The following is a 15,397-nucleotide window of genomic DNA, read 5'->3' on the forward strand; positions in this document are numbered from 1 at the left end:
TCCAATTTCTAATACACATTGGAAACTGTTAGGCTATTTTACTTAAAAACATCCAAGACAGTATGCCACTCAAAAACCCTGAGGCGGAACAACAGGGAAGATTTCACATGTATTGTCTACCCAGACTGTTCAGAGGCATGTAGTGATTTTTGATAACACCCGCAGCACTACTACAGCGTGGGCACTTTCCATAAACAAAACTCTTAGATTGTTGCAATTGTAGGTAGTTAGGAAAAATCAGCTCTGTGGAAATATCCCTTCTTGCTCCAAAATTTTAGGTCTCGCAGAGAAGAAAGGACCAGTCTAAAGCTGCATGAAATCAGAGGAAAGTGAGCACCATATTCTCCCAGATTAATACTGATGGAAGCAGAACTTCTAGCTTCAATAGAATATTCTCTTGCACCCCCAAATCCCATTTTTGGTAACTGCTTCAGAATCTTTGATCCATGCCAGCGTTGGGCCTGATAATCCTAATAGTACTTTGTGTGCCCAAGCACACACAGAGTAGAGTATTCTCAGTTGTTAGCTGTTGAAAATATCTAGGAGTTTGGCAAAATGTGTTGGCAGAAGAGCCACATGGGGTTTGCTCTGTGAGGTCAATCTTGTTTCATTTAACTCATAATCTTTCAATAGTGACAACACTTGATGAAAGAATACTGTGCCTGAAAACCCTGCCTTCCAGTTTTAACAACCAGCCTCTTGTTGCAAACTTGGCTTCTCCAGCATCCTTGGACTACCAGGGCTACGACACCACTACACCAAGGCTTGATGCTTCTCACAAGGTGCCACGGTGGCTGTGCAGTTCTCCAAAGGGTAATGATAGCTTTCTGGATTCCTGTAAGCATTTAACCAAAGTGTGCTTCTGACCCATTTAAGGTTTGCTAACAGGTGGCTACACTGGGAAGAATTAACCTTCAGGTTATTAATACATCCAAAGCCTCTTTGTTTCTGGGGCGTGGGCAGGGGACACTTCAACATTTATGCCCTGCAATCACTCTCCCACCCAAGAGAAAATACTTCTGGTCGGCACCTCTGCCAATTACTGGGGCACAAGCAGTGTCATTTCCAGCGGGGCCAGACAGCAGTGAGTGTCCCGGCATGCCACTGTCTCACTCTCCATCTCGGTCTCTCTGTGATGCCCAGCCTGCTGAGCACTTCCCATCAGTGGTGTGGAGTTGCCAAACAACATTTGTCGTGTCCCTCGGTGGGCCACCGCTTACCACGATGTGGCAGCTCCGACTTTGAAGACAAGGGTTTGTTGTGAAGAGCAAAATAACTTACTTACCCACTCTCTTTATCTCTCCTCTCTTCCTACTTGATGAGGTGAAAAATGAATCATTCTGAATATGACAGATCAAATCCTGCCTTCGGTTGCTCTGGGGTAAATCTTGTTCAAAATTGTCTTTGGGGAATAAATTCACTGCTAGATGCCAAGGACTGGAGCTGCACATCCAGCACACACGTCCAGAATACAGCGAACGTTCCCACATATACACATTAAAGAAAGCAGCTAGAACTGGTCAAATCATAGACAAAATTATTGGCAAATAATTTATTCAGCTATAGTCACGAAATAATTACTCTTATCCATTATTCTTAAACATGACTCAACCAATTCCTGGAAATAACACAGCTAAAGCCTCTTTCTCTGAGCTGCGAACCCTAAGATTTAAATTCTTATTTAATTCCACAGCTCCTTCCCCCTTGTTATTATGTTCAACAGTGTGCTGCTGCTGTTCATGTGCCAATGATACAAGGTTATAAGGCTTAGACAGTTCAAAATGTTCTCTCCGCATCAGTAAAGCTAAAAAGTACAAAGCAGCTCTTACAACTGAGAGCGGGCAGGCCATCTGGCACAGTGGCTTCACTGTGCACTCCCTGCTCCAGGGCTCTTGGCATCTACCTGCAAGCCAGCCACCAGTGAGAGTGCATGCTCTGACTGCAGCTTCTTCTGGGGTGGTGCCCCCCAAATCGCTAGCATTTGGTGTATTTGGCTCCGGAGGAGTGAGGCTGGAGGAGCAAAGGATGGGATTACAGAGCTGGGTTGGGATGCTCTGGAGCAGACCCCGATGTGGGAGAGGTTTGGAGCTGAGGCTGGCGTGTGCTGAGGTGTGTGGACATAAATAGAGGTGTGTGAACGGGAAACTGAGTTTCAACAAAACACTTTTGGCTGTTCTAAAGAAAAGAAATGGATTCTCCACAGCACCGCCCCAGTTGTTTAAGCAAAACACCACCCTACGAGTGTTACTGTGGGATATGTTCTTAGAGCTAGGTGTCCTGTCTAAGTGGTTTGTTTATCTTTGCTCAGAAGCTAATGAGGAAAACAGTATTTCAGCAAAGGATCCTTTCCATGTATTTTAGACAATTATCTTAGAAGGGCACGTAGATATTTACTTTCTACATTTACTTTCTGTATAGAGTAATATGGTCTAGATGCCTAACTTCTAGAAGACTAAGGTTAGGGGTGATGAACCCCAGCCTTCGTGAGCTATTTCTCAGCTAGCGTGCACCTATCTTACATTTCATACAAACTATATTTCCTTAGTTCTTTATGAAAATTTTATGTGAGACCTTATTGAAAGCTTTCCTGAAGCAAAGGCATATGTTACTTCTGCCTTATCCTCTAAGCCAATTAGCCAATAAAGGAAGAAAATTAGATCAGCTTGACAAATCCATGTTGATTGTCTTTTGCCACCTTCTTATCCTATAGCTGCTAATTAATTGATTGTTTCATAATTTGTTGAGGTTTCTCCACAGGCACTCAGCTTAGCTGGCTGATCTAAATTTTCCTGGCTCTTTCGTTTCCCATCTTGACAAACGAATGCCCTGTTTGCCCTTCTCCAGTCTGCAGAAGCCTCCTAGTACAAAAGAAGCTCTTGAAACCCATTCCTAACTGCTCGAAGACTGCTTTCCTTGGGCAACCTGAAGGGGAATTCCCTCAGGTCCAACACTTTGAATTCACTGACTCGATGTAAAGATTATTTAATTTACACCCCTTTGTTCTAGCCGATTCTCACCCCTGTGTCAGTATGACTGCTGCTATGGATCTAGTCACAACTGTTTTGGTGATAAGCAGAATTGAAAAGGCAATGACAATTCCAACCCTCTGCATGTGCTCTCCTTCTGTGGTACATAATGCATGCTTTTATTCCTTCCAGCATATTTATAGGATTTCTTTTTCTTCCCTTGTGTGCCCCTAACCACCTCTAACACATTCTGTGCCAGGACCTTTCTGATTTCATCTACACAAACTTTGGTGCCATTCTGTTCTTGTTTCTAGTCATATGCTGCTGCTTTAACTTTTTAAACAATTCTTTTCTCACTTTTAAGGCATTAATGAATTCCTCACACACCTTTAGCGTTTCACTTTTCTGCTATTCTTCTACTTGCCTTAGGAGATCTTGCCATTGTACCTCTGCCCCAATCTCTAAGTCAGTGCTTACTGGCCTGTATTCCCCTTTCCTTGACCCAAACTGCCAATTCCCTGAGGTTTCACAGCCAATTAATCCTTCTTCTGCTCTTCCTACTTTCCCTTCTCCGTGTGTATGGGAAGCTGATTAAGTCTTAGCTTGGTGTATGTACTGAGGCTTCACATTCTCCCTGTTTGCCCCTTACACTTCTAGTACTTGGGGCCACTTCAGATGTTACCGGGCTGCTCCATTATTCTCCCAGGCCTCTCTTTTTCACCTCCATTAAATTTCCCATATTCTGAGCTCCCTAACTAGCACTCTCCCTGGTACTTGGAAGACCACTGTGTTGTCAAAAAATCCAAAGGCTTTTTGTCAACACAGTCCATGCTTTCACCTTGAGGAGTTGCCTGGTCCACCTGTGCCACCTTCCACAGAGACCAAAGGAAACCGAACTGATCATGGCAATGGGCAGCGTTTCTCTCTTTCGGTGACTGCAGGTATGTGATGGGAGCAGGAATTAATCCCGCCTATCTACCTTCTTTAAGGATCTCCAATTGTGTTGCAAATCCTGGTGCTTTAAGCTTCATCGTGACTCCTTTCCCCGCAAATAAATATCAATACCTTCATAGATGTGGAAGCAACCACAGAAAAGCTAAATAATTTTTTATGAAAATGTTGTAGCAAAGCTGGGAAACCTTTGCAGATCTGTGCATGAGCATACACTCAAACATGGAAAGCATGCACTGCCAGAGCACACGCTGGATACCATCCAGGCAAAGCCTTAGGTCAGGCATTTAGGAGCAAGGATGGCAAGAAATGGGGCTCTGCAATTACATCAGCTGGTAAGGAGCCAGCCACTAGTGCCCAGAGCTTAGATAGCCAAAGGTAATGGTTGTTTACCAGGCCTGGAGTTATTGCCAGGGTATCCAATGGATGATTGTTTTCAGTGATAGATTTGCCTTTCCCTGTTGCTCATCCCTGCATGAGCTACAAGCTGCTTAACCGAAGGCTTAAAATCATGATGCCAAAATAGCCGCCTCACCATCTTGCTGGAGACCTTGCTAGACAGATAGCAGGGAACTACTTTCTGCTTTCTCTTTTCTCGCTCACTCCTGTTCATCTCCTTCATTTCCCTCCCTTCCACTTTTTAAAAAATGCAATAAAAGAAGCAGAATAAAGAAAAAGTGAGAAAAGTAGCCACAAAGTGCTGCATCAACAATAAAATGCCATGGATCCTCCAGAATCTGTCTGAGGATGTGAGTCCCTGGAGAGGAAACCTAAGGCCAGAAACGATACAGGCTTAACCATCATGAAAAGCACTCACAAAATACAGCACTGAACACACAATACAGCGCTGAGGATACAGACTTGGCTGCTGTTTATGGAGTGGGGAATACAGTGGCAGATTTATTCTACAGTAGAGAGGGTTGTTTCTTGGTACTGTTAATACTGACACATTATCTGGGGACGGAAGAGGATACACAAATAGGAACAATTCTCCCATTTCTCTGCCTGTCTCTCCCCCAAATGCCCCCTACTCCCATTCCTCCCTGTTCCCTTCATCCCTCTCCCTGCACTGAGTCCTCTCCTTCCTCTCCTCCAATTTATTTCTTCTCCCTCCTTTAGCCTTCTCACTCATCTTTTCCTGATGCAAGTACACGTACAGAGTTTTTAGTACTCCAGGCTTTTGTGTGTTATCTCCAGGTGGAGACCTGTGTCCAGCCCTCTGCCTGGAAAACCATACAACAGTTTAGAAACATGGGGTTAAATCCTGCTCTCCCCAAAACAGGTGTTAAGTTTCCACAGTGTGAGGACTAGAACATGGGACAGGACGGGCAGATAACAACCTGCAAGGAGGGACTTCTAAAATTACCCAGCACTGTTGGAAGAGGAACAGCCTAATGAACCATCACCATTCATCATTAAAGTGGAAAGTAGTGATGGCAACTACCATCACACTCCTGCACAGAATAACCTTCTCCACTGACAACAGTCAAAATCACTGTAGTACAAACATGTGGGTAGTTTTACATCCCTATTTCTTGCCCCCCACACAAAATACACACCCACTGTCACTCATGTCTTACTGCATTCGCTATGAGGAATCTAAGCCTTGTTCATGTTTCACATCGGTAACTGAGGCTGGGAGCCAAGGCTAAATAACTCGGTCAAAAGCACACAGATTGGTGGCAGAGCAAGAAACACAATCTGAGTGCCCTGAATTGGCTGCCAAACAGTCGCCCACTCATGCTTTCTGTCTCCAGGTGATGGACAGGGGCAGTGGATCTCGTCCAAGGACAGATAAGAGAGGAGATAGCGTTACCACCTGCGCCTCTGCTTTTTGGCAGGAGGAGAAAACCCATGAGGAGAGGGGCTGCTGTCTTCTCCCCTCCTTAATCTGCTCCCTGCTTGCTTCAAAAACAACCCAGTGCACAGTTGTTTATTATTATTATCGCTGTTATTTTCCAGAGTGCTGTAAAACCAGGGGATAGAGCACTCTGACAGCCTCATAACAAACAGCAGATAAAACTAATTAGATTTTGTTCTTCCTTTAGTTTGCTGACTTGATTCTTTTTATTTTTATTGTTTAATTATTTATTTTTAGCCCAGGGGTTTACACACACACGTGTATTTCACCAGGCAGCCTTCGCATCACCTCGGATGGGAAGCAGCTCTTGTGGCCGGGCGGGCCCGAGAGCCAGCGAGAGGCTGGGACAGAGGGAGCAGTGTGAGCACGGCTCGGCGCCGCATCTTCTACCCATGTCATGTAAACCACAGGGAGGGGAGGAAGGAGAGCAGAGCTATTCACGGCCGCGAAGAGAGTCAACGAGACAAAAGGCATCAGTAAAAAAAAGTTAATGTGTCTGGCAGGAGCCCAGAACTGCTTTAGCAGCGTGGGCTGCCCGAGTGCCTCTAGGACATCATCTCCTCTGGCCATTGTGGAAATATTTGGCTTGTGTCTCAACCTGACAGCCTTGCCGACTCTTGAGGAATGACAACGGTGAGGAGCAGGGAGACGTCCCTCTCCTCCCTCCCTTTCTCCATCGGCTGTTTCCAAATTCTTCGGGATTAGCTCGCAATGGCAAGAAAAGGCAGTGGCCTCCCTGCTCAGCACTTAGCAGGCTGAAGTGAGGTGACATGCCTCAGCACGGGGCACAACGGCTCCATTCACTGGGGAAATACCGAACCAGAATTACAAGTGTGCAAGAATAAACAAGGCTGGAGTTAATCTGAAGTTGTTTTACACTCTGTTTTATTAAAGTCAATGCACTTCCGTTCCTCTGTGCAGAGCCTAGTTCTGCTTAATTACCATGACTCAGGGAGAATTTTAATAACGGGGAGAGAGCGGTGCGCGGTGGAGGCCCTCTCCTGACCTCTAGAGGTCTGTCAAAAGAAGAAGAGTATCTGCTCACCATAGAAGCTCTTTGAAGAATGAGGCAGCCCACAAAACTGCTTCTTCTGTAGGTTTCCAGGTGCCATTCCCTACTGGTTGGTCAGCCAAGCCCCCCTCTGTATTTCCTCTGCTCCCACCTTCTCAGCTGAAGGCTGGGTACCCTTGGGTTGGGGGGTTCACTTGCCCATCATCACCCCGTGTTGACAGGTTGTTTGGTGCAAACACAGAAGTTGTCAGGGAGAAGCCTTGGCTGGATATTTCATATCACACAGCAGCATCTGTGCAGGAGTGGTGGCTCTGCCCAGGCTTTGCTCCACTGCTGCACTCAGATCCTGGATGATGACAGCACACCAAGGGCCTTTGCCATCTCTCTTTCTTCCTCTTGTAGCTCCGAGCACATAGATCTGTGTAACAGCCCTATTCATTTGGCTCCAAACATGCATGGAGGTGACATCTCCCCTTTTATTATATTTGGACAACTCTGCCACCATCTGTAGATTGAATGAATCACAACTATGGCAGGGTTTGCCCACTGAACAGAATTCTCCCTAGCGTAAGAAATTCAGAAGGAAACAGCGAGAAGGCTGAGGCTGGCCTGTAGTATTTATAGCTAAAATATTGGTGCCTCATTAAGAAATATGCAGCTTTAAGAAGAATTGTTTTCTTTTCCGGTAAGATTGGAGGTTGTTGATGTATAACACAGAATGAAGAGCAGCTCTGGATATATACATGCACATCTACAGACATATACACACAGTGGTAGCTTTTGCCCTGTGTCCTAGGGTCACGCTGAATGCTGAAGATCTTACACCATGGACTGTGTATGCTGCAGACTGGATCCAGCACAGTGTGAGTTTTTTGTCATGCATACGAATCCTGGATTTTGAAATCACCTATGCACATATAGCATTTTTAATAATAAGCTTTTAAGCAATGTTATACAAACTATTATAATGGGAGCACCTGTTTGATGCCCATTCCTGGGAGCCATCCTTTTATGAAAATTCAGTATTATGTGCAACAAGCTGCACACTAAAGCAAGCAGAACATGACGTCTGAACAGAGAACACACACCATACCTAATGAATTATCTCAGTCTAAGAAGCTCAGCTTCTGAGGACCCAAGCTGACTGTCTTTTGAGTGGTGTCATAAAGAGAGAGCTAGAGACAGAGAGAACTGTGATATGGCAGTGAAGACTTTCAAACACCTGGATACCGAAACCCCAGCAGGATAGGAAGAAGCAGTTTCTCCAAAGAGCAGGCTCCTGATGGAAGTGTATGTCCACATAGCCTGGGGAAAGGTGTTCACAAATGCATCGGAAAAAAAAATAAATAAAAAAAAAATCAGTCTGCTCCAGTAATTCTCTCCACAAATGCCATAAAGAGGAGAGGATGTCATAGTACTTTTAATCACACATCGATAATAATAACAGTAATCACCAGCAATGGAGGCCTTACAGTCTGTAATGCCACAACACACTATACGTTCATTCTTCTCCTTGAGACTCATAAAGGATGCAGTGACAGAGTTGGGAGCCTCTTGCACAGCACACTCAAACCATCTGTGTTCAAGACAATTCTCCATTTGCAGCAGCAGAGTCTAAGACACATGGTAAGTACAGGCAATATGAGGAGTGAGGTGTGCTTATACAGACTTCGTGCTTTAGGGACCTCAGACAGACGTTTGGGATCTTGGTCTGTGTTGAAGTTCAAGAAGCCACATCTCCATTGCTTTGAACATCTGTATGAAAGCACAGTGAACTCTAATGCTGGTGGATTTAGGCTTGCAAAGACATTGCTGTGTTACCTGTAACATAGACAGCACTGTAGACAGCACTTTACAGAATCAAGGGATGTTTTTGCAGACAATTTTAGGAGAAATCTTTTTTTTTTTTTTTTTTTTTTTTTTTTGTGGATCAATGGAGAAGCTGTTCTGACTTCATTACGGGAATCACCAGGACAATGTGTCCTATGAATAACCCACCATTAATATATTCTCTTATATTGCTATCTAGCACAATGGGGCCCTGTTCCATGAACTAGGTTTCCTTAGTGGTATCATAATAAAACTAACAAAGAATAATTGGTCACTGGACTGCTTTTTGGGCTAAATTCACTTTGGATATTGCCACCATCACTAATCCATTAGCACAATAGTGGGGGACCCCAGCTAAATCAAGAGAACATCTTTTCCTCCTTGAAATGCTTCCAACCCCTCTCACTCCCAACAGCATCCTTACATAGTTCCCCAAGATGAACTACTGTATCCGTACGCTCTCAGCACATCCTGCTGGAAGGATGTCTCACAAAGAAAGTATAATTTCAATGCATCTGTGAAACAAATTCAGCACTTGGGCCCATCAGTTCAAGCATGAAGTGACTCATGAGATTATGCTGGGCTACTTCATTCCAGTGCAGCAAAGAGGTGAATTTAGCCCAGGTTTTCAGAGACCTGCCCTGTATTGTCAGTGGTGCTTTCCTTACTGTGGCATGTTGGATTTTGCACACCGTTGTTGAGATATGAACAGATCAGAAGCATGCACAGCCTGACCCAACACGTTAAAAACACTGTCAAAATTCTGATCAGAGATCAGATACGTGCTCTAAAGTTCTGGAGAAATGAATGGTAACGGAGAGCTCTGGCCAAAGGCCTCAGAAACTGTCACTGTTCCAGGATTTGTGGGCAAAGGCTGCTGCCCATAATAAGAACCTAAACCAGGAAAAGGGACGCAGTGTCTTGTTCTTTGGACACTCAGAATACCATTCCTCAGGTCAATCTACATGAATCCGTATACTAGAGGCAGCCATGGAAGTAGGGATTCTGCTTAGGAATGGATGATGTTCTCACGTCGTACTCTGCCTTGTGTACAAAGTGCAAGGAGCTGTTCTCAGTATATATATGTATATAAATTCCACAAACACACAGTCAGTTTTCCATGCAGAACTGGAGCAACGCATCTGGGAAGGGTGCTGAAGCTGGGAAGCAGGCGAATACAAGCAGTAGCCCATTTGCTTACTGCTCTACGACTCAAAGCCTTGCTTACGCAGGGCTGCCCTCAAACCCACTGTACACCCCGAGCGGTGTTGAACGCAGAGGGAGAGCCGTACTGTTGGATTCTGGCTGGCTGGCAATGTAAAGCCCCCTGAGAGCCTTGGAGCTGCATGTCTGTCCTGTGGTCTCTCCCTCACCTTCTGCCTCTCCTTCCTCCCATGAGAGGCACTCCTGGATCTCTTGGTCTAGCTCCGAGAAGTCCCCTTCACCATCAGAACAACTGTCAGTATTATAATCGATTTCTTCCACACAAGGAGGTTCATCATCAGTCTCCAGGCTGCTGTTGCTGCAGCTTCTGCAGAAAAATCACAAGAGAGATTGGATGTCATCAAAGGAGGGTGTGTTACCTAGCGGTAAGAGCAAGGAACAAGAAATCCATTTCCTGGGTTCAATCCTGGCTCTGCTAATGGAGCATAAGATGGCACTAAGCAAGATCCTGTGTGTCTTTGTGTCTGTTTCACCAGCTGTAAAATGAAGAAGAGTGATACTTACCTAACCCATAGGAGAAATGCATTATTATTGTTATTACTGCTATTGCTAATGTAGAGTGTTTTATACACAGACAGCCTCATCCTTGCCTCAAGGCACTTACAAGGTTAAAGCAGCTGAAATGCAGTAGAGGAGGCGGTATTCAGTTTTCACAAGGTTGCTGGTTTAATCATTATCCACCTCGCTGTAGTTCCGTATGTGGTGTAAGATCTAAGTAATCCAGGTGCTTGAAGTGCTTTGGCATCTTTGCCTCCTGTTCTGTGCAAGCTCAGAGCACTGCTAACAAGAGGAAGCACAAGCAGAAAACAGAGGCTCTAGGGACTTGGAGCACACTGACTGTGAGGTGGGCAGAAATACCAGGAGTGCTCGTGTTTTGGAAGGAGCATGAAAAGGCTCTGACAGCATGACTTACTGAAGAAAGGCCAAATTCAGAAGCAAGTCAGAATGGCTGAAGAGAGACTCTTGAACAGATGCCACAGCTCCTTTGTCTGTCCCTCAGAAGGGTAGGTTATACCATCTTAGCCTCCTGCCATTTACTTACAGGAATGGTTGTAGGCTTTCTTTACATGTTCACTTTCAATACATTTTCTATTAAGTTAGTCTAATGCAATATTTATGACAGAACTGTAACCACAAGACCTGATGGCTCTGGGGGATAGGGTCTTTCTCCTATCTAGCTGTCTAGTTCCAATTTGGCCCTTAGTCTGGGAGGGCAGCTGGGTAATTTTTTGAGACTAGAAAGAAGCCTGTGGTTTCAGGGCTGCCTAGGTCAGAGTCTGGATGAAGCAGGGGGACAGATACTGTGTTTTTCACCTCCGGGTCAGTGTTTTCAATCAGACTCAAAGCAGGAGAATGTATTGCTTTGGGGGACTGGGAAAGGAATAATAATCTTCCGTCACTGGGCCAGAGTTTCTAATTTGTCCCAAGTTGGGAAGAATGAATGGCTTGGCAGATGGAGTATACACAGATTTAATGTGTGGTCTGCTCATTTACATGTCAGTAACCAGAATAATCTTCCAGCTCTCAGCTGTTTCACAGCACTGCCAGCATCTGAGGTTTCAGAACATACCAAAGGTGTAAAGTATTGCTCTTGGATATATTGATCTCTTTCCTCTCTTCTCTGCAATCCAAAAAAAAAAAAAAAAAAAAAGCATAACTTTTTCCTAGCTTCGAGTCTCCAGATCTTAACTGTATACAGACTACTCTGCAATCAGAAACAAGCAGTTTCAACCCACTTTGCTGGCTGATCTCTGGCTTAGTTTACTTCAAAGGCAGGGTATAAAGGATTCTCTGAAAGCTTAATAGAGCTGTATAGCTTAAAAATAAATAAATGAATAATTATGCACTTTTACAGTTTCTGGCTCCACTTCAGTCTGCCCAGAAATCTAGGTCAGGAAGAACTCATACTGAAATTGAGTATGTGACATGAAACAAAACAAAACAAACCAGGACAAACCTCTCAGCACAAAAAGCAACAAGCAGTGGTCTCAGTATACTGAGTCTGACCAGTGGATTTGATTTCTTTTTTCCTTTTTTTTGCAGATGCAAGTATGGCGTGAATTACCATGATACCAAGTACCTGTGACAATGTTCAAAGCTGTGTAAACTCAGGAGAACTAGATTTTTCATTTATAAGCTTTTGATGCCTTGCAATCAAAAAGAACCTGAGTGTATCCACTTTAGACATTGCACTTGTATGTTTGGGAGGAGCTGCTGATGCCATTGAGACAAAGCATAGCTGCCACTCAACGCACTGTTATTTTGCAGATGGAACAACAGTTCAGTTTGCAATCTAAGAACTTAATGTCAACCATTTGCATTAACAGGATAACAGTTAAAAAAAAAATCCCTATTATTACTTAAACCTGGGAAACACATTAACAGAGAACCTTCTGAGTTTAGTTGATGACTTTGATTTTAGGACTGGATTTCTGACTAAAAGAGGAAAATGAATTCTAGCACAGAAGCTCTTTACTATGGAAGGAAAATCTCAAAGTCAACAATCAGAATATGGAAAAGAAAACCACACCAAACTAGCATTTCCTTACATTGAAGACTTACAGGACAGTCTTTAGGAAGCAAGTATATATGAATAAGACCTTTGTAACGCCCTTCAGAAACTCTGCTTTCCAAGATAGCTCCTGCTGCGTTGCCTACCGACACAGTATACAAAGCACTAAGACCATGACAATTCAATAGTTGCACATATATACTGCAGAGAGAGGTTCACCACATGTGAGGCTGTACCTAGACCATCTTTAGAGGTCAAGAAAGATGCCTTTCTTCCCAGTTTGCTCCGTGCCTTGATTATTTGCTGTGACAGTGAATGAGCAAGCCAATTAGCACTGACCTAAGTGGTGGCTTCTCCAATTTGGATTGATACTTGCTACTAACTGGATCAATGCCACCACCACACATCACATAATGAGCTACCAAACAGCAAATAGATGGCATCAACTTCGTCTCACTGCCAACGAGAGGCTGTAATCACCCTGGTGACTTAAAAATTGAGAGGCTCTGTATCACGTTACCAATCTCTACAAACCAGCTACATTTCTCTTCCATGTGGAACTTTCCATCCCAATAATTCACTTTCTGCAGCGGGAAGATATAAAACACAAACCAAAGCAATACAAATGGGTTATTTCAAACCAGCAGGTTAGAGTTGCTTGTGAAAGAGGAGAGGAGGCAGCAGGCAGCATTGCTGGGGAGCCAGAGTCCCACTAATGAAGCTGCCAAAGTCATTGCATGCTGCTCCACCACATCACAAAGACCAGCTCCTCTAGGAGATAATGCAAATGGTGAAAAATGGTAATGAGCAGAAATGCCATCATCTAGACAACTGCGTACAATTGCAGAGGGCATGGTTTTCTTTCATTTCCAAAAAAAGAGGTTTTTGTTAGGGGCAGGTTCTTGGTATTTTTGTTTGGTTTTAATCTGATTTTTAAAAGCTGCAAAAGAATTCTCCCCACAAAAAAAAAAAAAAAAAAAAGAAATAAAAAAGTAAACAAAATAAAACACCCAGGGGACATGAAACAGATTTACCAAAGAATAATGGTGGTGTCTTACAGAAGGTAAACAATGAGGAAGACCAATGACATTACATTAGAGAACTCCAAGACAAATACAGTCTATGAATACCACTGAACATGAACACAGTGCAGAAGAGGGGGAGTGAAAGCTGTTAATATATCTACAGCCAACAATCCCCCAGCTATCACAATAAAACATGTATGCGTGTTGGTTGATCTACTAATTCAAAACCTACAGCCTCATAGCCCTCATCTATTGCAGCTGATGGGAGCCACAACAGCAATTTGCAACTTTATGATGTGATAAATAGAATTTCTTTGTTTTGATTTTTAATTTGCATAGTTATTGAGATATGACTTGATCTTAATTAGTTCTGCTTTTGTATGTGGGTGTGTTTGTTTGTTTGCTTGGGTTTTGAAAGAAAGTAGGCTTTGGTACGCTGTAAAATAATTCTGTTTTTTGTTGTTGTTTGCTTTGCTTGCGTTTTTTTTTTTTTTTTTTTCTGACTTAACATGAAGAAAAGGACAAGTAAGTTCTGTGCTTCTCTATATGTCAGTATAACTGGAGCATTTTGGTATGTCTGGGAAACAATTCTTTCAGGTGTTTCCCACAAACCCCCCATTCTAAGTCAGCCGACCTCACAGCTGGACAGAAACCTTGTAAGTCAGCTGTCCTGCTGAACTGCACATCAGAAAACACAGTCTGTAGTTCTGGCTGATAGGATATAGCTACATGATGTACGTGCATACACTCCCAGAGCACTGGAAAAAACTAGATATTTCCTAAGTAATTTATTGGAATTTTTCACTTACATTTTGCTTGTGTGGCAGGTCACTTGCTCTGTGTATATTCTACTAAATCGCTCAAAATAGAACGTTTTATCTTTTCTTCTGTAAAGAATGGGCACTGACAGCTGTCCCTCTTAGGGAATCTGTGACTATTGTTCAGGTTTGCTGCTTGACCTTCACTTGACTGGCCTAGGAGTTGCAGTATTGTAGAGAAGAAAACTGAACTTTTTTTTTTTTTTTTAATACGTATTGCTCAGCTCACTCTTGTGAAATTTGCTACAGTTTTGCCAGAGCAAATCTAGGAAGCAAGTGGTTAAATGCTTAAGACAAAAGGGAAGAAAATTACAAGGCTGGGGACCACCACTGGTCATGGATATACCGATGACTCCCTGTGAAGATGTATCAACAAACATATCTTTAATCTTCTCTCTGCAGTGAAAAATAACATCCTGGTAGCTGCATAATTACCCTGTCCACAGCCCTACTCTCTCCTTCCCCTAAACCTTCTCTCCATCGTGATATGTCCCAATCCACCAGAAGTTGTCCAATACAGGGATATAGCTGTGTATATGGAGCCAAGGACGTCCATAATACAGTTCATAGACAGAAATAAGTCAGGAAATGGCTTAGTTGAAAATGTCCAAGATACTAGACATTTTACTGTGAGAAAACAGAAAATAAAAATGATTTTCTGACAGAAAGAGGCCATATTCTCAGCAATTACAGCATTCACCTGAAATAAGGGTGCTCTTTTTTCCACTCAAACAGGGACTGGAGACACCACCAAGTTCCCTGACCAGTTATATCTCCTGTGTGGAAGGGGAATCTCTCCTTTTCCAACAAAACTGTACCAACTGTATGGACCATTGCCTACATGCTGGTAAGTAAAGTGTCCTGCAGCTCTTACGCCCTCTGCAGTGGATTGGGATTGTTTTGCCCTTCTTTTTTTTTTTTTTTTTTTTTTTTTTGTCATTAAAATTCCACCTATGTCACCAAGTCTAAAAGGGTGTGTGATCTTGTACAGTTTTGCTTTTGAGGAATTCATATGTTTTATTAAAAGTATTTTACAGAAACACTGCTTCTGAAGTCTTGTAAAGAATCTAAAATGAATCTAAAGCAGCCACATTTGCAGTTAGCCCAGAGTACAATTCTGCCTTTAATAGCTTCATAAAGGATAATTTTAGGAGATAAATGAAACAATATGATGCTTTTAGGTAATTACACCTAGTGC

At 43.2% G+C, this 15,397-nt stretch overlaps 1 protein-coding gene across 2 annotated transcripts in view; it reads right to left on the reverse strand.

The window, feature by feature from the left end:
• Positions 1-6,662: 6,662 nt before the first annotated feature.
• Positions 6,663-15,397, reverse strand: part of AGBL1 (AGBL carboxypeptidase 1) — a 289,216-nt gene continuing 280,481 nt past the window's right edge. For both annotated transcript variants that reach the window (XM_040570157.1, XM_040570156.1), the window contains exon 23: positions 6,663-10,151. In XM_040570157.1, coding sequence (XP_040426091.1) covers positions 9,845-10,151 — 307 coding nt within the window. In that variant the 3' untranslated portion in view covers positions 6,663-9,844. The remainder of the gene's footprint in view (positions 10,152-15,397) is intronic.

Source organism: Cygnus olor, chromosome 11, assembly GCF_009769625.2.
Source record: "Cygnus olor isolate bCygOlo1 chromosome 11, bCygOlo1.pri.v2, whole genome shotgun sequence".
NCBI classification, from domain to species: domain Eukaryota; kingdom Metazoa; phylum Chordata; class Aves; order Anseriformes; family Anatidae; genus Cygnus; species Cygnus olor.